The 26,127-nt window shown below is 31.1% G+C and overlaps 3 protein-coding genes across 3 annotated transcripts; all 3 read left to right on the top strand.

The window, feature by feature from the left end:
- The first annotated feature begins 313 nt into the window (after positions 1–313).
- LOC11406473 (tetraspanin-3) lies at positions 314–5,104 on the top strand. The gene is made up of 2 exons (XM_003606450.4): positions 314–938; positions 4,529–5,104. Exons 1-2 carry the CDS (start codon positions 426–428, stop codon positions 4,871–4,873), a joined length of 858 nt encoding a protein of 285 aa, XP_003606498.1. The 5' UTR covers positions 314–425; the 3' UTR covers positions 4,874–5,104.
- A 2,334-nt stretch (positions 5,105–7,438) lies between these two features.
- Positions 7,439–10,408, top strand: LOC11406472 (very-long-chain (3R)-3-hydroxyacyl-CoA dehydratase 2). The gene is made up of 8 exons (XM_003606449.4): positions 7,439–7,724; positions 7,818–7,865; positions 7,966–8,054; positions 8,324–8,377; positions 9,222–9,289; positions 9,410–9,459; positions 9,606–9,703; positions 9,949–10,408. The coding sequence occupies exons 1-8, from the start codon at positions 7,577–7,579 to the stop codon at positions 10,051–10,053; spliced, it is 660 nt and encodes a 219-aa protein (XP_003606497.2). The 5' UTR covers positions 7,439–7,576; the 3' UTR covers positions 10,054–10,408.
- A 10,847-nt stretch (positions 10,409–21,255) lies between these two features.
- LOC11410057 (LOB domain-containing protein 11) lies at positions 21,256–23,573 on the top strand. Its single transcript, XM_003606445.4, has 2 exons — positions 21,256–21,649; positions 22,761–23,573. The coding sequence occupies exons 1-2, from the start codon at positions 21,437–21,439 to the stop codon at positions 23,118–23,120; spliced, it is 573 nt and encodes a 190-aa protein (XP_003606493.1). The 5' UTR covers positions 21,256–21,436; the 3' UTR covers positions 23,121–23,573.
- Positions 23,574–26,127: the final 2,554 nt, after the last annotated feature.

Here is a 26,127-nt window from a genome sequence, read left to right as displayed (position 1 = left end):
TTCAACTAATTTTTAAACAAAATCATTTTATAAAATTAGTTCAATTAAATCAATATAATTTTCGTTAACACAAAACTAAACATAAACCTACAATATCACACCATCTAGGTTACAAAAATATAATTTTTTAAATGAGAAAAAAGTTATTTAAAAAAATATCTTTGAACCAACCAACCAAACCCGCCCCAAGTGACAGCAATTCAAAATCCAAAAACAAGGTTATTTAAGTCATTTCCTTAATTAAATAAACACAAAACTCTCTACGCGTTTACCAAGCTCCTAAATTAAGTAATCAATCAAAATAAATACAAACACCACCAACTCTTCATCTATAAATCTCAAGTCACATTCATCACTCAATCATAAACTCTAGCAAAAAAAAAAAAACTATAGCCAAAGAGATTCAGCTACCAAAAAAAAAAAAAATGAGAACAAGTAACCACTTAATTGGTGTACTTAACTTCTTAACCTTCTTACTATCAATCCCCATCCTAGGAGGTGGAATATGGCTAAGCAGTAGAGCAAACAACACAGACTGTCTCAAATTTCTTCAATGGCCATTAATCATAATAGGAGTTTCCATCATGGTTGTTTCGCTAGCCGGTTTTGCAGGGGCGTGTTACCGTAACACTTTCTTGTTACGTTTTTATCTTGTTGTCATGTTCTTTGTCATTGGTGTGCTTATTGGATTTATAATATTTGCATATGTTGTAACGGATAAAGGGTCTGGAAGAAGGGTTATGAATAGAGGGTATTTGGATTATTATTTGGAGGATTATTCTGGTTGGTTGGAAGAGAGAGTGGCTAGTGATGAGTATTGGGGGAAGATTAGTTCTTGTATAAGGGATTCTAAAGCTTGTAGGAAGTTGGCTAGAAATTTTAATGATGTTCCTGAGACTGCTGATATGTTCTTTGAAAGAAAACTCAATCCTATTCAGGTATGTTCTTATATCTGGATCTATTTCTTGTTTTTATGTTTAATCAATGATATTTTTTTTGTGATGGTTGAAGTTTGAACCTTGAATCTTGCATATATTACGCATTGTTCTTATCAATTGAGTTAAACTCACGAGAACAATATTTTTTTTTTTTATTTAGAAGAAACTAGGAAGTAATGAAGGTGTTTAGGAATTTTTGGGATTTTAGGAGAGTAGTTTTTCTAGGAACTAGTGTAATTAGGGTCTTTAGCATGTAGCAAACACTAAAAGTTATTTGCTACTAAATGAAATATAAGAAAAAACAAATTAGAAGTCTAACGTAATTGATCTTAATTTTATACTAAATACATTTTACTTTTTAAATTGCTTTTACTGTTATAATCAATATTTTAAAAATTAGATTAGATCAACCCGGTAAGATATATGAATTATGGTTTATTTGATTCATTAAGTTCAACCATGAACCATGGTTGAAATGATTGAACCATATGTTAAATTAAATAAAGAAAATTGAAAAGTAAAAAATAATAAATAAATAAAATGCCAAAAATAAAATCGATTGAACTAACAAACAATTCAAATGGTTTAACTCGACTCAATATAAGTTTAATCAAATTATAGTACAACGTCCGAGATCAAATCAACCGGTGAACTAAATTTTTTGCTCAACTAAACGATTGATTTAATCCCATTTTTTAAAATATTAATTTTAACCAATTGAGCTACACTACCAGCTAGGAATTTATGTCTTTATCAATGAGTTAGTTCAGTGAACATCTCAAAAACAAATTAGATTCTTTATACATAAAATTTCAAAAATATCTACTTGGCCACTTTAAGTCCTATAAGATTAAATTTATGTAGTTTCATACAAGTAAACAAGTGTACTATATCTATATTGGGTGATATGATTTTTTTTTTTAATTTGAAATATTATATATTAAAGTTTGTTTGAATTTTTTGTTACATCTAGTTTTTAAAGAAAAGTATGGGTTGTTGCTTTGGAGAGAAACAAATTGAATAGCATGAATTGCATTTGTTTCATTAAATTGGTAGATCTGACTCTTGCAGTATGGAACCCTGCAGCATGTGGGGATGATGGGTCTTGACTCATCAATCTCCTAAATTTGTGGTTCTTTATTTCTCTAATTTATTGCAACCCCCATGTTAACTTAACGGTGTATCAAATAAAACTAATAGAAAGAAAAAAGAAAAAAAAAACGACTTTGACAAAAATGGCATAACAAACAATAATGTAGGTTTGATAATTGAAAATTGATATTATGGTGGCATCACTGTTGATACCAAAGGTGTCATCATCATATATGTGATATGTCTTGCTATATATATGTCAATAGTTTACATCATAATGATAAAAAAGAATAATAAAAAAGAATGATATTTTAACGATGATATAATATAAGATATTATGGGAATTGCTTGAGACAATGAAAGTGATGGAATGAGGTAGGGCCATATGGGACGGTGGCCACGTTTCTACATATAATGAATTGTTATGAGATTTGAAGCTAGTGATAAAACATAACTATGATTGCAAATATTTTTTTCTATTACCTAAGATAGTAGAATTACTTTAACTTGAAACAAGAAGATATGGTGATGGAGGCATGCGATTATAATTAAAGTTTAATATTGTACAATTACTTTCTTAAATTTGATTTGAAATTATGTGTTTACGTATGGGATTAGAAAATACTAGTATAAGTTTTGAAACTTGATCCCAAAGTTTTATTTGAGACCGAATTTGAAACATCAATTGTAGAATTCGATAAACTTCTCTCTTTTCTAGCATTAAGTTTTATTTTAATATTCTTACAACAAAAATAAACAATTTATTTTCATATTGTTTTTATCCATAACACCGACCTTTTTTCTTTATTGGTAATTAACTATTGTGTTATCAACTTTACGTATGCAATTAGACTATTATTGACTTAATTTTAATTTTTTTGGTTTATGTTTTGGCATTTACACCTATCTTTATGATTTTGGTTGGCAAACATGATGTGTATATCTAACCTAAAAGTTTGTCTCCTTATGCTTTTTGCAAGCTCCCCCAACTCACATAACATAAGAATGTTCTATGTTCTATAGGATACAAATTATTTTCTGCCAGAATATTTTCTCCCTTTTTTGGTCTTCTAAAGTAGAAATAGTTATGAATGGGGCCGCAAGGACAAAATTATAAAGTTTGTTAAATTGTATAGTATCATGGTGAAAATAATGAAAATGTACATATTCATGATTTTAGTAAAAGTATTTAGTAGTAGTAACTATTTAGTAAAATTGATTTGCCTTCACACATCCTTCTTCTAACTGAAAGTGACAAAATAATATTTTTGTTTTAGTCTAAAAAAATTTGTACTAACTACTATCAATATATACTCTAATAGTCACTTTTTTGGACGTGTATCAATATTATATATATTTGTAAAATATTTGTAATAGCTAGATACGTAAATAAAACACTAAACTCTTGATTGACAATATGATCAATATATTTATGATGATGGCCCTGACTTATTAAATTGGTCATAATAATGCTTTAAGTCCTTCTTAAGGGATATCACACGTTTTCATATTTTGGATGACTTGAAAGTGTTCTTATCCTATAAAGTTTTCTGCCAATTTGGTCCTTTGATTATGTGAGTGGGCAGGCCATGTCGGCATGTAATCCATGCCACAAAACAAGGCCGCTTTTGATGGAGCGCCATAACATTTTTCTATAGTTATTGTCTAATAGTGACAGAGCACGTGAGATAAATACAAACACAAAAATCATTTATTTTTTTCCAAAGCAATTGCAGTTTAATAGTATATATTAACACACCCTATTTAATATAGGACTCTTAACACACCTCTCACGATGAGCGTTATTAGGTTTGGTTCGTGGATACAAACGGTGGGTGTTCCTATAGCAAAAATCTGATAGCAGGTGGTTCAATGGATCTTTTTTCAAAGCAATTGCAGTTTAATAGTATATATTAATAATACTAAAATAACACTATAGGAGCACTTAACACACTCTATTTGATGTGAGATTCTTCGCACACCCTCTCACGACGAGGACTATTGAGTTTGGTTCGTGGACATAAACGGTGGGTAGTCCGATAGTGTAATCCTAATAGTAGGTGGCTCAATGGATCTTGAAGAGGCTCTGATACCATCTTAGAATTTGTGGTTGGGTCTAACACAACCCCACAAAACCGACTTGTAGGGTGAGGATTGCCCCCCACTAATAAACACATTAATGTCAGATCATCTCCTATCAGATATGAGACTCTTAACATATACGTTTGTGAGAAATAGAAATAAAGAAGTTTTTTAATTCGTTGTTTGATTCTAAATTTAGGAGTGGAGCAAAATTTATTATTCAACTTTGCCAACATAGTGTAACATAAGTCGTAGATACTTGAGTCCTTTAATATTTGGTTTAAGATTGGATCTCTGACTTGTATGTATGAAAAATATTTGTTGAGTGATTTCAACTCTTTAAATGTATATTGTATACACATATGTAGGAAAAAACCATACATGTCTAATGTTGTCCTCTTTTTATTTATCTACAGTCTGGTTGTTGCAAACCTCCAACAGATTGTGGCTATTTGTATCAAAACGAGACAGTATGGATTCAAGGAGCAGGACTAGTGGGAACAAACCCTGACTGCAACAAATGGAACAATGACCAACAACAACTTTGTTATGACTGTGATTCTTGCAAAGCTGGTGTACTTGGTAGTCTCAAGAAGAGTTGGAGGAAAGTATCAGTGATCAATATTGTTGTTATGATCATCCTTGTAATTGTTTACATAGTTGCTTATTATGCTTATAGAAACAACAAAAAGATGGATAATGATGAACCTTATGGTGAAGCAAGGATGACAAAGTCACAACCTAGTGCTTTTCATCTTTAATTAATTAATTAATTAATTGTACTATGTAGCTTTAAGCTATTTATGTTAGGGTTTTGGAGATTGGCTTTGTTTTGTATCAAACCGTTGTAGTATGTATGACTTTGGATTTAATCTTGCAAGGTGAAAGGGTTGATGTATTTATTAAATTTGGTTACAGTTTGGAGTATTAGCCTTTTTGATTTTGGTTTGAAGATACTCATTTTGTATATTTATTGGAATTATGTATTGATATCTCTTTGTAAATTAATTAGAAGAAGTATCTTACATCTAATCAAAATAAATAAACGGTCGTGGTTAAATTCTAATCTCATCTATAAAACATTTAATTTAATAGGTTTCCATCCCAGATCTTATTTGAGCATTGTACACACTAAATGCGAACAACTCTACTAATCAAAATTTGAAACTTAACTCCCAAAGTTATGAAATTCTATTTGTATGGTTAAGGTTTCCATTCCAGATCTTTTTTCTCTTATATTTTCAAGACAAATATTCTATTTGTAGAATTCTTAATCATTGTCTTGAGGGTATTCGTTAGCGAGACTCATACTTTATTAATATTTTCAAAGTTGATTTTAATACTATACACACACACGCAGTTTTGTCAATAGTTTTTTTTCTTCTTTCTTTCAAGTAGTCTAGCGGCCAGAGAAAATGTGAATAAGTGGGATGTCCAGGTTCAAACCTCGGTCCTTAAAAGTGAGCTGAGGTCACATGGACATGTTATTAGTTTGGAGATATGTGTTAAGATGGTTCACATAAATTAAATTTTTAAAACCAAGCAATTCTCTCTCCCTCTCTCTAAGGGTCCGGTTGGTTCAACGAAGGGGAGGGGAGGGGAGGGGTTTTAATGGAGGGGAGGGAAAGGGAGGGAAGGGAAAGGGAGATATTTCAATTAAATATATGTTTGGTTCAAATGATGGAAGGGGAGGGGAGGGGAGGGATTTTAATCAAATATATGTTTGGTTCACGAGGGGAGGGGAGGGATTTTAAAACTAAATTACTTTTTTATCCCTATAATATTAAAATAGTATTACAATTTTTAAATTATTCACTTCATAAAAAATTAAACATAAAAACTCAGTAACCGAAAACTCCATAAATAATCATACACAAAACTTCTGACAAGATAGTGAGTATTCATAAATATTAGAGCACTGACTTATAAAATAATGTAGGAAAATATAAAAATATTTATAAAAAAATTATTGTTAGAACTGATTTATAAAATATATTTATAAAAAATCCAGCACAAAATTTGTTGATAAAGTTTTAATATATAATACTATTAAAAAAATATTAAATAAAAAAAATGAGAACAACGTTAGTACAAAAAAACTTCTCGTAAAAAAAAATATTAGAAGAGAAGAATATGTGGTTCTACTTAAAAAAAGAAGAAGAAAAGGATGAGATAGGCACAATAAGAAAAAAAGGGTAATAAGCAATATATTGAAAACACTAAATTTTTAATAAGGACGATTTTGTTATTTAAAAATAAATATGAGGATAATTATGTCAACGTAATTAAAATTGCATTAACTCATTTATCTTTCCCTCCCCTCCCCTCCAAAAAACTCCAATTTGAGGGGGAGCAATAAATGAGCTTTTGAGGGATTTTGCTCACCTTCCTCTCCCTCCCATCCCCTTCTAAAAATTGAACCAAACACAACAAATTTAAAATATTCCCTTCCCTCCCCTCCCCTCCCCATCAAAACCCCCGAACCAAACGGATAGTAAGACCCTCTTTGGGAGTCTGGAAGGGAGGGAAGGAGAGAGAAAAATAATTTTTATTTTTGTTATCCCTTCGATTCTTTGAAGAAAGGAACCATATATGATAATTGAAAGTGTGTTTTTGGTTAGAGTATTTTAACAGCATTTTAATAAAAAAATATGCACACTAAAGTTTGGTTGGATATGTACCATGTAGCTAAAATTAATTTAAAATTTAAATTTATTTTAAAATAACTATAAATAAAATAATGGGTTAAATAATTTTTTGATCCTTATAAAAAATATTACTTTCCTTTTTACCACTTTAAATTTTTTTTAGGAAGTTTCAATCTTCAAATGTTTTCCGTCATAACTTTTAACCCCTGCTTTTAAATAAACTCATGTGTATCCTTCAAATTTTTTATTTTGTTTTTACATTAATGTTTAGTACGTTAAAATCTTTCTTGCGAAAGTTTATATGTTTAGCACGGGATAATTAAATATGAATTTTATTAAATTTTTAGTGTTTAAAAATTCATATTTAAAAATTTTGTTAGAGATACTGTTATAATATTTTAAACATCTTGTAAAAAATGTCATTAAAGAACGGGAAAAGTACACATATTGAATTTTTTGTAAGAGATATTGTTACAATATTTTAAACATCTCTGTAAAAAAAAAAAAAAAAAAAGTCATTAAAAATGGGAAAAGTACACATGAGTTGTGGCTTAAAAACAAAAACCAAAGTTTGTGCATTTGAGATTTTTATGGGGACCTAAAAATATTGAATGAAACAAAACTCCATGGTATCACCTAAAAAAACTTACTACTTATTATTTGCCATAATAATTTTACACCTAACAATCAAATGGTGCAAATTGGACCACCTCCCCAATGCATCAATGTTAGTAGAATATCTTGAGAGAAGCCATTGGTATTTTGTGAAAAAGGCGATGAGAATATCTTAATCTAATCTAATCCATAATAACAACAATGTCTCTCAAAATATCAACACTTTATCTCCTTGCTTACAACTCTTTTCAAGCAATTGGATGGTTTGTTTCGTTAATCAACATTTTGTACAATCTTCTCTCCACTTCCTCCATCACTGGAACTTATGCTTCTGCTGGCACCTTAATTAGTCAGTACTATATGATTATGATAATTATTATTTACTATTCACCTTACTCATACACTCCTAATCATTAATTCAACAATATTTTGTTTGTTCAAGGTTTTCTGCAATGTGCTGCATTCTTGGAAGTTATACACGGTGCCATTGGTAGGTTTTACACTATCATTCATTGAATTACCTTCTAACTGTTATATGATTTATTTATTGTTGTTGAAATTTTTGTCACTACTCATGAAATGAATTTCAGGACTAGTGCCAAGCGGAGCGTTGCTTCCTTTGATGCAATGGGGAGGAAGGACTCACTTTGTCCTTGCCATTGTTAATGGAATTCATGAGGTTCTATTTTATTCTATGGATATTGCCATTAGTTTAGATTATTGAATTGATTGACGTTAATCTTGACACATCTCGATGACATAGGAAATAATTATAGATTAATGTCAAAATTTATAGATATGATTATTCATACGATAACGATAGTAATTTTGAATCCAAAATACTTATCTGGTAGGATATTACTGAATGAGTGTAATTGTTAGTGTAACTCCTCCGATGTAATTCGATCCCATCTCTAACTCAGGTCTTTGGCTGTGTGCTTTCTCCAGGTCCAGGAGTTACCTCCCGTTTTTATCACTTTTCTTGCGTGGAGCATAGGCGAGGTAATTTATTTACTTTTTATTCGATTGAATTAGATGTAGTTCATTTATGGTTGAGCATAGCATTGCATAATTGAAAACACGGCTTTGTACTCTATATCTCTAACCACTGGATAATTGAAAAACTACATCAGACACTATATTGTTGGAGACGTAGGCACAATTGGTCGAATTCCATGATCAATCGTTTATATTCCTGTCTGCGTTTTTTTATATCTGTGTTTTTAGAGTTGGAGTGTTCTTAGAATTTAGTTATTACCTTGACCTTGCTTTCTGTTTAAACTGTTATTAGTTATAAGAATACTTAAAGCAGTTTATGATAAGCAGTGTTGGTGTTAGGTACTCGTATTCATCAAGGAGAAAAAAGGACATTATTTTATCATCTAGATGATATGATTTGTTTTAGTAGACTAACAATAAGAAAATTAATTCATAACAACACGCGAAAAAATTGGTTTCTCTGTTAGTGATGTGCTTACAGATTTCTTTTCCTTTACAACCCCTTCCATTGTTTTTAGAGAATGTCAGGTGTTTAGCTCATGTTTTGTACTGTAGCCTTTTTCTTTTTCTTTTTTGCTTATACCCTATGAAACACGGATACAGACACGACATGGACACTGATACATCGACACCGTTAATAATTTGAGAAAATCACATAATTCAGTGTAATTATATGTGACGTGTCCGACACTAGGACACGCCTAATCCGAGGAGTGTCCGTGCTTCATTTATACCTAACTCATGTTCATGGTATACTATGTTTACAATCCAAATCCATAAATATTGTGTTATAGAGGAATATAACATGACTTCAATGATGATTTTGCTTCAATCTTTGGATATGCAGATCATTAGATATTCACATTATGCTTTCAGTTGCTTGGGAAACTGTCCTTCTTGGATCACCTATATCAGGCATTTTTCTATCTTACTATTCTATATTCTCCATAGGGATGAAGATATGAGGTTAACAAGTTAGATTACTACAATATTGTTTTGAAGTATATGCTTGCCTCTTTATCTTTTGATTATTAGGTACACCGCGTTTATTGTGATTTATCCTGTGGGAGTGTTTCCTGGAGAACGTGAGTTCATATAATTATATCTTCCTCTTATCGTTAAGTTTTGTTTATCAATGAATTTTAAATTGAGTTCTCGCTCATTTCATTCTTATGCAAGTATCATCAACATTTTCATAAACTAGTGCAACTGATTAGTCAATACAATGCAGTATGGTTGATGTACCAGTCGCTTCCAATTATAAAGGAGAAGAATATCTATGCTGATTCCTTTTCAAGCCTCCCATTTAGTTATTATGATTTCCTTAAGGTAAATTTTTATGTGTAACCTATAACCTCAAAAGGAGTTGATAGTTACCATCAATTAGTCATGGTGTTTTTTGGTCTTCAATAAGCTTAGTCTTGGAAATCGGCTCATATAGCGCGTAGAAATTCGTTCAGTTTCACTGTGATATGAAATGTTATTTTGTTCCCTTTCAATTTTGTTTGATTTTGTTCTGATCTGTACCTATAAATTGTTTATTCTTACAATGCTGCTTCATTTCTGTCAATCAGGTCGTAATCGTAGTTTATCCATTCCTTTGGTTCAAACTATACTTGCATCTGTTCAAGCAGCGGCGTTCAAAACTTTATAAACGCCGTGACAAGAAAAGAGCATAAGGAGCATTATTCTTGGTTTTTGTTAGAAGACTTGTAGACGACAACTTTCTGTTCCACCGGAGAACTGATTCTGAAATTTATTTGCATCTAAAATATTTCCTTTGATTGGATAACAATTGTACGAAATAATGGAATTGTTGTTGTCAGTAACGATTAAGATTTTAGGAACTGGAAGATTTGTAACAGTGCCTGCATTATTCTGCACAGATTTCTACCTTATGGATTTTGATAGGACTCTAGGGCCTAGTAACAATGTCACCCTAAGCCTGTATTTAAAGAGTTTATTTCATTGTAGTATATATGTATGCCTTTGGTTTTACTCTTGCAAGTTGAAAGGTTTAATGTATTTATTATATTTGTTTACAGTTTGTCAGCCTCTTGTTTTTGCTTTGAAGATACTACTCACTGTATTTTTGTTGGAATTAAGTATTAAAGTAGCTTTGAGAATTAGGAGAAATACCTTATATTTAGGGTAGCAATGGATTTGTTTGAGGAAGTGTTCTCCCCTCTCACAAGCATAACTAATCAGCTATGCTATTTGGACACACGATTTTCGACGTAGTATCTGGACACCGTATACTACTGAGTGTGTGGACATAGAACCCGAGGTGAGAGAACAAGCAACTGATGTGAGAGAGTAAATAATATAGAACTCGGAAACCCTTTAAACATATGGTGTCTGCTTCCGGAAAATATTTCTCATAATATGGTTGCAATTTCAGAACAAACGGAACAATTTTATGTTTGTATCTTTCATGTGTTTATATAGGGAAACAGAAGAGTAGATTGAAAGTTCCTCTTAACACTTTCATTTTGTGCTCATGAAAATATCAAAATACTCCGGAGGTGCTTGGTATTTTTGCAGTGCTTGTGAACAAAAATGACAGCGAGAAGAGCAATTTTCAAGTAGATTGACTTGGGATCCTATGGGCCCTCAATGACATTGGGTAGAAAATTGCTTTTTTGACAAAGGAATGTTCCTATTGACACAAGTAAAATACATAAATACCCCCAGCGGTAGTTAACTATCGTTAGGAAAGGCGCCGGCAGTTAACAACCGTTGGCCTTCCAGCGGCAGTTAACTGCGGTTGTGTTCGTGATATGAACAAGACAGCATAGAAGTTTCCAAAACTCCATTGTTACGTTTTTTGCTTCCATAGGTGCGAATTTCACAAACCATAAGCCATTCAAAGACAATTTCAAGCACAAAATCAAGTAAGTTTTTTGAATCCTATTGTGTTGCTATTTGTGATTGATTTGATAGTTTTTTTTGGTTAAATTGTGATTATAGAGGTTTATTGATTTTATGATGTTATGATAGTTTAGGTTGTTTGAATTGTTAGGTTTATGTTAGAATTGTTTAGATTGTTAGAATTGTAGAATTGTTATGAAATTATGGTAGAATTTTTAGGATTAGATGAATTGTTGTATAATCGTTGCGATTAGTTTAGGTTTGTTATGAAATTTTGTTGTTATGAATTTGTGATAGAATTGTTACGATTAATTACGGTATAATTTTTAGGATTAGTTTAGGTTTTGATGAATTATTGTAGAATTGTTCCGACATGATGTAGGTTTTGATCGCCGATTTTTTTTATGTAGATATGTCTCAGAATCAGGGAAACGTTGAGTTGAACAAGAAGAAGGAGGGTGACGGCAAGAAGAAAGAAAAATCGTCGATGACATGGCATGGAATCACATGTGATGGATCCGTCAAAAAGAAGGATTCGAAAAGTCGCGTTTTGAATAATTGCGTATTCGAATAAAAACTAATTAAATATAACGTGAATTCAACTAATTAAAATTGCGTAATGAATAAATAAATTCGAAAAGTGAATAAATAAGATAATTATTGTTCCATTCAAAACAAAATATATGTTATCACATTACATTACATTCCGGAATGTACCTTCCAACTGCAACAATTATCTTACCACTGAATGGAGCAAATTCAAACTTGCTAAACAGCAGGACTCCAGCCTCCGATGAGCATCTTGAATGATGGTATTCAAGTGTCAAAAGAATGAGGTGCATTCCTTGACACTTGAATACCATTGTTCAAGATGCTCATCGCATGCTGGATTCCTGTCGTTTAACAAGTTTGAATTACCCAATTCAGATGAAGACAATTGTTGCAGTTGGACGTTTGTACCTCCCAACTACAACAATTGTGTTACCTTTGAATGGGGTAAATTCAAACTTGCCAAGCAGCAGGACTCCAATATTCGACCGGCATTCCCATTGTTCCATTCAAAAGATTAAATTCTTGTTAGGCTGGGATTAAATGACGGTATTCAAATGACAAAAGAATGAGGTCCATTCGTTGACACTTCAATACCTTCATTTAAACCAGCCTAACAAGAATTTAATCTTTTGACAAGAACAATGGGAATGCCGGTCGAATATTGGAGACCTGCCGTTTGGCAAGTTTGAATTACCCCATTTGAAGGAAGACAATTGTTGTAGCTAAAAGGTGCATTCATTCCGTACCTAATGACGATCTTCCGGCGGAATCAAACTTTTGATGATATCTTCAGTTGATCTCAGCAACGTCACCCGCATATCGATCCACTGGAACATGTTGTGCTCCCAAAACATGCTCGTCACGTTTTCATCGTTCGTTAATTCCACCCAAGTGAATGATACTCTCCCCTCGTCGAGCGTTGGACGTTTATACCGAACGTGTTCCACCCTCCTTGTGTCTCTGGGGTTGACTCCTTGGTTGAATTCAGTCAGTTCATCCTTGAGACCTCTTAACGTTATACCAAGGCATCGAACCTTCAACATCTGAAGTTCTCCGCCGTTAAATTGTGCATGAACGTCACCCGACCATTATTTCAAATCTACACAATTAGAATTTAAAAATAATCAATGAAAAACTCATTCAAACACTTGTAGTGAAAATTTGACATAAACCCTAAAAATCCTAAACAAACCCTAAAAAGTTTATAAAAATTTGAAAAAAAATATAAATTTAAGCAATATAACTTCATTATAACAGTTATTCATAATATATGTTAATAGCATTTTAGATCTACAACATAACTATATTAAAAACAAAAATTCAAACCCTAAAAAATTTATAAAATTCGAAAAAAAAAATTATAAATTTAAGCAATATAACTTCATTATAACAGGTATTCATAATATATGTTAATAGCATTTCAGATCTACAACATAACTATATTAAAAACAAAAATTCAAAATTTAATAATTAAACAACAACTAAAATTATAAACATATAAACACATATACTAACTAAAATGTATGACAATAACATAAGTGATAACTTACTTGTGATTTAGTGGAAGAAATTATGGATGATTTGGTAGAGTTTTTTTAGAGAGAGTGAGTGAAAATTTGAGAGAAAGATGGTGAAGATGATGGAGTGAGTGAGTGTCTGGCTACTGACTTGAATATATCACGAACACAACGGCAGTTAACTGCCGCTTGAAGGTCAGCGATTGTTAACTGCCGGCGCATAGTCTAACGGCAGTTAACTGCCGCTGGAGGCATTTAAGTATTTTACTTGTGTCGATTGGAACTTTTCAATGTCAGAAAAGCAATTTTTCATTGGGTATTCATCTTACGAGGTCCCAACTTGCTATTGGGCCATGCATGCTGTGGCATGGTAATGCTTGAAAATTGTTGAGTGTACCCCCAACAATCTTTTATTACCCTACAGTTTTTAATTGTCAAAATACTACTATCAAATTTTATCCTTATTTTTTCTCTTCAATATTTTTGCTTTCATGTAAAGGTACAAATTACTGCAAAGATGACCTTTACAACATACAATTTTGTCTATATAAAAATCATTACCATAAAGATGACTTTTAACAGTTTATGGTGAACGAAAAATATGAACCATAAAGGCAACCTTTATTGTTGCCACTGTGAAGATAAATTTTAAGGTGAAGAAAAATATAAACCATAAAAATGACTTTTATGATACTGAAATGTAGATCAAATCAACAAAAATATAAAATATTTCATCTTCATTATATTCAAGGAACTCAACTTAAGAGCGTTCTCTTTTCCTCATTTTCTACTTTGAAGTTACTTGCTTACTCTAATGTTGATTGAGCGGGTAGCACTTGGGTGACATTGGGGTGCCAATGTTATGCGACATTGACCAACCACAATGTCACAAGTGTACAAAAAAAACAAAAAATCTTTGTGAGAGAGAGAAGAAAGCCACTTGTGACATTGTGGTTTGCCAATGTCACATGACATTGGCACCCCAATATCACCCAAGTGCTATCCTGATTGAACTGGTGACTCCACTAGTATTAGTTCTATCATATAATTTTCCTTTTTTTAGATTCTCTATTTTCTTGACAGAGTATAAAAAAGATGTTTTCTTTCTCTCTTCTATATAAGTTGAGTATTGTGCTATGACATTCACATACCTTACAATGGTTTGGTCATGTTGATTACTTTCTTATATGAGAGGCTCATTCTTTGACCAAAACCTATGTATTGTGGTAACATGCGTGATATTCTAATCAATCGCAATGCAATTCTTTACTACCACACAAAGTATGATGATATTGATCGTCATTTCAATGGCCATAACTTTCAACATGACACTATCACAATTTACCTTTTGTCTCTTCGTCCATATGCAAATTGCTAATTTGTTTACAAAGTGATATTCCACTTGATGTTTTATGCAGGATGTTAAGATGTGTAATTTATTTATTTGACTTGTTAAGGGGTAGTTAAATCCTTTTCATTGTGATATATGTATATACACACACATCCTTTACTCATCTTGTAAGGTTGATTAATGGTATAAACAACCTAACCACTATGGCTATGAAGGACATACTTTAAGACAGAAATCAGACACGACACAAACAATGACAGATCTAAAAAATTTAGGTTTAATTACATTTTTGGTCCTCGTGTTTTGGCCTACTCACGAAACTGGTCCTGCCATTTTAAACAGAACAAAACGGTCATTCAATTATCATTTTTGTTGCATTTTTCGTCCTACCCCCATTTTATTCTCCAAAAACGCAGAGAAATGACAGTTTTAGACCTACCCCCTATGCTCAACCATGAAATAAACAAGGAATAAAGCATGTGGGTACAAAGAATCCACTTTATTCAACATTAACAAAAAAAAAACCTAATTTCTAAGATATGTTTCAAATTAAGTTTTTTTTTGTTAGCGTGCTGAATATAATAGATTCCTCGTGCCCACATGTTTTATTCCTTGTTGATTTCATGGTTGAGCATAGGGGTAGGTCTAAAACCGCCTAAAACTGTCATTTCTCTGCGTTTCTGGAGTTTGAAAATAGGAGGTAGGACGAAAAATACAACAAAAATGATAATTGAAGGACCGTTTTGTTCTGTTTTAAAAGGGCAGGACCAGTTTCGTGAGTATGCCAAAACACGAGGACCAAAAGTGTAATTAAGCCAAAAATTTAATAAATGGGGTCAAGTTGTACCATAAAAATTTATATAAAACTTTAGTGCGAAAACTATACAATTTATATTTATAATTACCCTAAAATGTTGATTTGTTTAAAATATTTGTCCATTTCTAATAGAGTATAAAAAATGTAACCATAATTAATTATTTTTTTACCACCAACGTAGCGTAGTCACAACCTTTTTCAACAAATATAACAATAATTTATATTATAATGGTAGTTTTATGGTCTTGCCAACGATATGCTCGAAGATAATTGGTTAAAGATTTCATAAAAGAAAATTTTATCCTAAAAATAAGCGTTATATGTATCGATATAATAATTATAACAACTTTTTATTAAAAAAAACTATTTTTGATTTATTAACTAGTGCTCTTAGAACACTCATTAGAATCCTTCTTAGTTTTGTAATTTTTTGTAGTGTAATAAATAGACTAGGTGAAAACAATAATACTATTAAAGAGGGGTTAAACTATATATATATATATAATTTTGGGTTAAAAATACAATAAACAGGTGGAGGCAAGTGGGGTCGCTTGACCCCATTGCCCCCACATGGTATCCGTGCCTGGACACAAACCCTTACACGTGCTATTGTCAAAAATAGAGGAGATCAACACATATATTGATTACTAAATTAATTTAAAGATACTAATAGTGAAAATTTATTGTGCATCTAAAATGAACGATTTGTTTTGTTATAAAACTAGATATGCTATATTCTTGTCAGATTTGCTCAGTTGATAGGAACATTGCATAATATATGAAGGGGTCAGAGTTCGAACCTCAAACATTCCACTTATTCTTAAGAGACTTTCTAGTCATTAGGCTACATGATAAAAAAAAAAAAAAATGATATGCTATCCTTTCACCTTTTTTCTTTCATCTGCTACTAAAAAGCAAAAAATAATGTAATCAAACTTTAGATATTTAACCATCTTTGATCATCATCCTTAAGTACTTCAGAAGATACAGATATTTCTATGTAAAAAGATGTGCATACAAGAAGAAAAAAAAAAGTTTGTCGAAATAAAAAAAAAAATGTCTTTTTAGACACTTGACTGGATCGTTCAAAATATGTTAAACGAGCATCATACGATTTTCAAATACAAACGCATGTCTGATACCAAAACACACTCTTCCTACTTCATATAGCAATATGGTCTTCAATCCTATCTTCTTCTCTAACGATAGCGAATAGTCAAATATTATACATATATGAAGTACTTATCAAACAAAAGCTTGGAAATTTCGGTCAAGTCATGAGAATGTTTTTAATCACGGTCATCTTCCCACCTAGCTGAGTGCCCTATGCCACACGACTTAGATTTTCCCTCATAATTGATCAAAGAACAACCTAATAAACTCTATCTTGAACTTAATTTTCATTTATTAAGCCTACAACTGAACGCAGACCACATTTTCATTGTTGAATTTGCTAATTAATTGAACAAGAAAGGATGAGAATGACAACAATGCCATTAAGAATATGCTGACACATGTTATAATTTTATATATGGTACGACCATTCAACATGATTTCTAGATACATGGCAGGACAAGTGATTATGACCAAAAGCAAAATTAGTCTCAAGGGAATGGGACCCCTTCCTTCAATATGAAGTTTCAATTTTGACCGGTTAATTTCATATGCAACATTTTATTTAGAGAAAACTCAAACAATTTGATATCGAAATTCGACAATATTTTAGATGTGTGGTTAATCGTGTTTAGTAGATGATTAATGAATATCGTCTGCATCACAACTCATTAATCGTCCAATGGACATAACAAACTAAAATTTTGAACATTATTAATTATGATACCTTGTTTTATTCGTTAATCATATGCTGAATATAAGTAGCCATATATTTGAACCATGTTAACGATCTAAGTTGTTATTGTTGAATTTTAATGTCAATTTTATGTCAAAGTAACACAATTTTTTTATAGAAAATGTTAGCTTGTGTTCTTAGGACACATGTTAAGAAACCAAATATAAAAATATAATCTTAAAAATTGTGAATTCAATATTTTTGTTTGACAAAAATAAACTTTTTCATTTCATTTAAAATAATATTTTGGATACAAATAGACGAAGAAGTAATTAGTCGATAATCCCTTTGTTTCTGTAGAAGTTTCATATTTAAAATATTTTTCAATTTTAAATTATTTCTCACTTTAAAAGATCAATACAACATTTATTAACTTATTTAATAATATAAAAAAATTAGAAACATCCAGCCGCCTTTCTATCTCAATCAACCAAATATTCATCTCTTCGTTCTTCATCCATCGGAGGAGTTGGATTTTATTTTTTCCTTCTGTTGCCCAAATGCACCCCTCCACACTGTTTCTTCTTCTTTTTCTTTTATTTAAATAATCGGTTTCCACGTATACTTAATTTTTCTTTCTATTTTTTCATGATTTTGTCTAATGAGTATGATATTCTTTTGTTCGTCGTCCAAGTGCAACATTGTTTGATTTTCTATCTTGTTGCAGTATTTGTTTGATTCAAATTGATATATCAATTTCGATCCATTACATATTCAATCAACAACTTAGGCTCTGTTTGGTAAAAATAGCGGATAGCTTATAAGCTAGCTGATAGTTGATAGCTGATGACTTATAGCTGATAAGCTAGTTGAAGTGTTTGGTAAAATTAGTGGTTCAACTAACTTATAAATATAAAATGACATAAAAGAACATTCTTATTTCATAGTAATATTTATATTAATTAATATTTAAGTGTTATAATTTATTAATTTAATATATTTTTTATGCATTATCATTGGAAAAATATAAAAAGTATCTACTCAGAAAAAAATATAAAGAGTAAAAGATTTGGACAAAACAAAAAAAAGTATATTTCTTTAAAAAATAAAATAAGCATGTCAATAAAGTATAAAGAGTTTAGTGATTTAAGCCTAGAAAAAGTATTAAAATATGATTATTTTAACTAGGGTTTTAAATGATTTAGACGTAAAAAAATGTAGACGTGAAATGATATATGAAAAATAGCTTAAGCCTAACACCCTTCATAAAAACAATTTAAGCCTAACAAAAAGAATTTAAACGTAACCAAAAAAAATTAAATGTGTCCTTTTTATGAAAAAAAAAACTTAATTCATAAAAAATATTTATTTAAACTGAAGCCAATGGTCATTTTATGTATGAAAAAAAAAAAATATTGCACTGGAGCTATATTGCAGTTGCACCGAGAATACAAGAGAATGCAATAGATCAAAACGAGTAATTCTAAGGTAAGGCTATGGATGTTTATAAGGTAATTATATCTATTAGTTATATTATAATAAATTATAAAGGGTAAAAGGGGATTTTAGATAAAATAGTAAGGGCAAAAGTGGAAGAAAAAACAATAAGCTATAAGCTATAAGCTCAAACGCTACTTGGAATAGCATCTGAAAAATAGCTTATAAGCTCGTGAAATAAGCTATAAGCTCGTGGTGAAAAACCATTATCAAATAGAGCTTTTTTTATCGAACGAGCTTATAAGCTATAAGCTAACTGTGTGGCCTTACCAAACAGAGCCTTAGACGTCAATAATATTGATCTTGATATACTTCACAAATTTAAATAAATAAATATCGTTTCTTTTAGTAGAACAATGCATACAATCTCTTAAGTTAATATTTGATATCATAGCAAATTTAACAAAACTACGGTGATCCGATGTGATTGTGACAACTCGTTATGACGCAAAACATGTACTCAATTGACACTTATAATGAGAGACAGAGTAGTAGACTAGTTTTAATTATCTTGTGAGACCAATCCAAGACATTGATGAAAAGTCAAGCTTTCAAGGAGAATGATAGTACATCACTACTATCACATTTATTGGAGAACTCCATTGCATAAAGATCAATAAACCCTATAGCCCTATCTCCTTCCACACTCAATCAAGATATTTTACCTAGCAGCCTTCTATGAACTACAACCAAATTGTTCAGTGTCTACACTAGCCACTACTTCAATAACTATATGAAGTATGAACATGCCTATTTTAAAGTTAGGAAGACAAAAACATGACTTAGTTATAGTGGGAGTAAACCGTAAAGTAGAGTTGTCTAATGTTCTTCTTTTCTTAAGGTCCACACGCTAAGACTCTTTGAGAGGTTAGAGAGCACACAAGGAAGAAAAAATGTTATAAACAAATTACAAAGGTCTAACTGCTTCCACCTCAAAGTTGAAACTTAGGTTTAAAATTTTCTAAGCCGTGGAAAAATACAAAGTCACCACTTGAAGTCTTGAAGATAAGCTAGAATCTTACATTTTCAAATCATATACTTATTTAATTAAGAACTTCAAATCAAAAAATATTTGTATATTAGCATTGAAGAATGGAAAATTAAAACCATACTAGTAGTACTAACTTTATACAAATGTAGTAATTCTTGATATTTGGAATTGAATTTTTTAAGAAGCTAAATTATTCTACTCAAATTGACATCGAAGATAATCGAATCTGAAACTTTTTGAGAATGAGCACACTCTTAGGTCTCAAGTCAATACCACCAGATCAACTTAAATGAGTTAATATTTTGAATTGGTTAATTACAAAGATTCTCTTTTCTTATGAGAAGATGGTTGTGTCCAAAGAGAAAGAGGTGAACGACCATTCACCAACCTTGCCCCCCAACATTAATTTTGGCCAATTAAGTCCCTTGCACACACACACATGTAGACACATACTATAGTACACACGCACGCCCACATATTATGCAAAAAGACACTAGTTATAAGAGACTATTGTCTTTATTTTAATTAATTTTTAAATAATAAGAGACTAAATCTTTGATGATGGATGAATTAGTATAGTCTTGGTAGATAGGCTTGTCTCTGTCGTGGTAGCAATGTATCCTACTCCCAACTGATTTCTACTAAATGAGCCACTTGGCACAATAACATACTCACTTTATCTCATTATTATTATTATTATAATAAAATAATTAAATCTCATGTTTAGTCTCTACCCAAAAAAATCTCATGTTTAGAATATTTCAAAATTTAAAATTATTTGTCACTTTATATTAAGATTATTTTAGGAGATTTATAATAAGGTTGCATTTCATTTTCATCATAGGATGTGTTTTTGAGAGAAAAGTTTAGTTAATAGTATCAATTTGTTAATTAAATAGTTAATGAATTGATAAACCAAAGATTTTTCAAACAGGGAATAGGAGAACATATGTTTATTTTTTCTTTGTCCTCTGAGGCTGCTCTATCGTGTTGTCTACTTGATATGATTTAAGGGCAATTGAAAAAAAAATCAAAAACAAACAAAATTATGAAGAATAATGCCATGATATGTCTAATCTATCTAATGTACATTTGGAATAACATAACATGCTTCTTTTATACGTAAAATAATATTAGAGTATAATTTTTCTTTTTTGGACTATGAATTTTAGAGATGGAAATTTAAGCATGGTAATAGTATTTAAGCTTGTATTTATTTATTTATTTTTGTTTTTTTATGAAAGGAAATTTCCATGTTACCGGGCAAGTTAGGCAAACCACAAAGATATTTCTTGAAAATGCAAAATCTGTTTGTATATGGAAATAAATTACTTGTGGTGATTATTATAATTTTTTTTTTAATTGGTCATAAAAGTAGAAGTTGAAAGAAAAAAAAAACACAATGAGATTATTGTGGTGTATGGAAATGGTTTTCAAACATGTAGAAAGAGTTTTCATACAATGAGCCAAAATCCAAACACCTAACAAAGAAGTGGGAAACCAAGAGCAGCCACGTTGGTTAACTAATTTCAATTTTCAACAATGACATCACTTATTTAATTCATGACGTTTATGTTATCTTCAAATTTTCCTTTATAAATCCACAACCTTATTCCATTACTTCAAATACACATACAAACATATAGAAAAAAAACAAAGGGGAGTGTTATTAGTAACATGGAGAGTGCTACTAGTGACACTTTCACTGCTCCTACTTCTTCATCTACTCAAGCTGTTGTTATGAGTCCTTGTGCTGCTTGCAAGATTTTGAGGAGAAGATGTGCTGCTGATAAATGTGTTTTGGCACCTTATTTTCCTCCTACTGACCCTGCCAAGTTTACCATTGCTCATAGAGTTTTTGGTGCTAGCAACATCATCAAATTCTTACAGGTACTTAATTATACTTGAAAATGTTGAAATATTGGCGTAAATTTAGAGACGAGAAAATGAGAAAACTCTCTTTAATTTAGTCTGTGTTATTAGAGACACAAAATTGAATCAAAAGTTTTTATTTCCTGACTCTAATTTTCGTCGTTATTTCAAGTTTTTCTGATTCAATTATTTGTTTATAAGTTTTCAAAATCTTTGTTGAATTACTTATTTCATTGTCTTAATTCTACTTGAGAGTTTGTTTCTAAATGTTTGTGCTATTTAAGTGAACATTAGAGAAACAAAACTATGAAGTGAATCTTGAAGATGTGTTCAGATTTTTTGCACATATCTTTATATAAGCATTAAATTTGTGCAACTTTAGTATTGATTTGTAAGATTGTATAGAGTTCAACGTTTTTCTTTTATTTGAATCAATGATGAAAGATAAAATAACAATATATGTATTTTTTAAGAAATTGTTGTGATCTAAGTGGCAAGAGGATAGAGTCTTTTAATATGTAATCAGAAGTTTGATTTCTAACTCATACATATCAAGATTTACTTTTTTGAGGGACAAGCTCACATTCAACATTCTCAAAGGAATTTATCTTGAGTTAGATTTACAAGCCTCTAGAAAAGCATAAAATAATAACACAAAATAGAAACAAAACAAAAAAATTTAGGAGTGAAACTTGATAAGGAAGCACATGGTTGAGATTTTGTTGAGGTGCCCTTTTTTATTATGGTCCATGGATATGGAGCCCCCGTACTTTCCGTTATAATGTCTCAAATAAATGCATTGTCAACCATATAATAATTCTAACAAATACCTAATGGTGGGCCTCCTTATAGTCATACATAACACTTCAAAATTCCAAATCTTGACCTAAAAATAGAAGCTAAAGAATAGGAGAAATGAAAAAAAAAACATTTTCTTTAATGTGAATATCATCAATTAAAACAAAACTAAGTGCAAACGAAGTGGCTAATGAACTTTGATTAGAAACGAATCGATCAGAGTATTCAAGTTAAAATCTTGACAACGACCATTGATTAGATTTTACTTATCTTTTAACCGAATTCTGAATTATGGATTTTATCATCTAAACTTTTTGTTGTTTCAAAATAGGAACTTCCAGAAGATCAAAGAGCTGATGCAGTGACAAGCATGGTTTATGAGGCTAGTGCAAGAGTTAGAGACCCAGTTTATGGTTGTGCAGGAGCAATTTGCCAACTCCAAAAGCAAGTCAATGAGCTTCAAGCACAACTAGCCAAATCACAAGCTGAGGTTGTAAACATGAAACTCCAACAAACCAATCTTGTTGCTCTATTTTTGGAAATTTCACAAAGTCCTCAAGAATCACCACAACAAATATCAGTTGATGATTTCATTCAAAGTCCTTCCCATAGCGACGGACATCATATTGGTTTGAACTTTCTTGATGACAACACTGGCCTATGCTCAGGGTGGGATACACTTTGGACATGAACAAGGACAATTATATTAAATATGATAGCATTACAAATAGGAATTTAATCAAGTGTTTCCTTCACCGATTTGGTTTGTGTGCACCGGCAATCTGGCACATCGTCTGGTAAAGATTAAGCGGTTTAAATTTGAATGTAGATGTTTTAACTTCTTTTGGAGTTAAAATTTGCATTAAAATTTAAATTGTTTGATCTTGATCAACGACCATCGATGAGACTGACTGCGTGCAGTCACACAATTGTAAATGCACACAATTCAAATTTGATGACTATCTCCGAAGGAGAAATGGAAGAAATCAAGCAATTATATATAACTAATAAAAGTAAGGTAGTAGAGCTAGGATTAATTTCTTGTAGGTTATTTTTCTTTCTTGAGGAAAAATGGATGTACTACTAAAAAAGTTGGACTGCCCACATCAATTAGAAATGAAAAAAAATGAAATTAATCTTTAAATCATTGTTTAAGGAAAAAAAAATATTTTACATACTTTAATAACAGAAATGTTTGACTTATATTTTCACATGGATCCTCGTTTGTGAAATTGACATCCCTAGCTTGGTGAATGTTATTTCCTTTTCAAATTAGTAACAGCTTTTAAGTTTTGGTCCTTTTTTGGCTTTGGATTCTTTATAGGGTTCCATAAGACAAATGTTTGTGTCAATCAATAGGGAACACTAGGCAATGCTGGCCAATCCATACAGAAAACAGTACAACCACCGAGTAGTTAGCTAAGTTTCATTATAGTGCAGTTTAATGATGAGCAAAAGGCAAGAGTGGTTAATTTAATTGATTAATTAAACTCATATATAGGGATAAACTTTCTTCTAATTGATTTTGTCCACCCTCCCTGTTTGTATTTTTGGTGGCTTATGCTTTAATCAACGATCAAGAACATATTTGGTGAAGGAATAAGTCTCGTCATAGTGTCAATGGTGCTTGAGTCGTATGGACGATTGAGGTTTTAGTGTGTTTGTTGTTGAAGCGATAACTTTAAGAATGAAATAATGTTAAATCTTTTTGAGAGATTAAGTGATTGTGTTTGTCACTTATTGTGGTTATATCCAACTCAAAAGATCAGTTTCTGTATTTACCGCAAAGGATATCGATTCAAAATAAATAGATAAACGGAAACTATAATTTTGTTACACAGAAAAGGAAAAAAAAAAACTAAAACTTGGGGAAATATGTCTAGGCCCTAAAGAATTCGCACGACAAAAATGTTACACAAAAATTTGTTGTTTAGCCCCCCTAAGAGCATCCACAATAGTGAGGTCTTCACCATTTAAGACCTGATATCTAATAGGTACCCCCATTGTGGATTATTTTTTTTGAGGTCTTAAAAGATCCAAGGTCTAAGTTAGACCCCATTATTAAGTGGGCCCACATAACTTTTTATTAAAATAATAATTCTCATGGCTTTTAATCAATTTAATATTATAAAATAGATATAATGTTTTAAACAAATAATATTGTTAGAGGGTCTGTGTTGGAGTGGTTGAGTACCTATTAGGTACTATTATTAAAAAATTATCAAAAAGTGATGTGTCCATGTGGAACCTATTTAAGACCTCAAAGTTGAAGGTCTCCATTGTGGATGCTCTCTAATATGCTCATAGACCCTTTGGGATTTTCAAGAAAACCTTGTATCGTAGATATGCATCAGAAGTAGGGTTAGAAATGAGTCTCGTCAGAGCTCGACTCAATAAGAATTTGTTTAGTTTAAAACTCAACTCGAGTTTGATACAAATTATTTTTTTAGCTTGAGCTTGACTCGTATAAAGTTTATGAACAACTCGATTCAGTTCGTTAAGTTCAGCTCGTTTGTTTGAATCACATAATTTTTAAAAAAATGTCAAAAAAAGTTAAATTCCAATTTTTTAAACCTTTTTTAAAAAAGACGAAGATTGAATTAAATAAAAGTTATTTCAAACATAAAGTGTTTAATAGATATACAAAAATATAAAGTTTAGACCTACAAAAAGATGTATATAAATATAGAAAACAAAAATCATAAACGGCTACAAAGACTTCAAAAGAAGAATACAAAACTACATCAAAACTATTACAATCTCTAAAACCCTCCACCTCCTGCCAATTCTCAAACTCAATGGCTTTGTTCATATTTTTGTGGAAAATTTCTTGAAGCCATTTGAAGGTTGCATGATCCCCTTTCGGTCTGTCACACTCGACCATGGCATCATCCAGGTCTACTCTAAGGAACTTATCCATTAATTCAAACCTTCATCTTTGGCATTTGTAGGAGATGGTTAAGTAGCTTAGTATTGATAAATTTTGAAACATCATCAATACATCATCCAAGGAACCTATATATCAGTGCAAATAATTTTGAAATTTATCACTTTATAGAGTATCGTGGATCTTGCTAAAGTATAGTTTCTTGGTTTCTCCCATATACAATAGTGAAGTCTCTTTAAGGTTAAGGTTTATCCCTATCATAAACATCCTCACCTCATGGCTCATAGCCCATTACCAATCATTAATCATTATCTTGTTTTATAAAATTTTAAGATGAGGGAATGGTGGTGTCTCGGTCATGGCTGTTCCTATGAAATAGGAGTCTCGGTTCTATTTTTAAAATAGGTCTCAGTAAAATAAATTTTTTTTAGCTAAACTTCATCAAAAAAATCAGAATCAGAACTTTTAAACATGAAACAAAACAAAATAAAATTAAGTGAAACAGAGGTGAAATTTATCTAACGGTGTCGTTTGGAATGTCACTCCTATGTCGTATGAAATGGAAAAACGAATGATTTATGTGGAAAAAATAAATAATTGTTTTGATTCTTTCAATAAAATAGTTTTTCAAATTGATTGATTAAGTGATCATACAAATTGATGGTGGTTTGATAGCATCAAATTTATGTCCAGAAAGTAGAACTAGAGTCTAGAAAAAACTCATACGTGTACCAAAGAAAAAAAAGTAACATATAATTTTTTAATATAAGTGGGGGTGGGTATTATAATTTTTTTTCGGCCCATAGTTTTT

Source organism: Medicago truncatula, chromosome 4 (assembly GCF_003473485.1).
Source record: "Medicago truncatula cultivar Jemalong A17 chromosome 4, MtrunA17r5.0-ANR, whole genome shotgun sequence".
Classification (NCBI taxonomy): Eukaryota; Viridiplantae; Streptophyta; class Magnoliopsida; order Fabales; family Fabaceae; genus Medicago; species Medicago truncatula.
The sequence above is the reverse complement of the archived record's forward strand: the minus strand, read 5'-3'. Positions and strand labels throughout refer to the sequence as shown.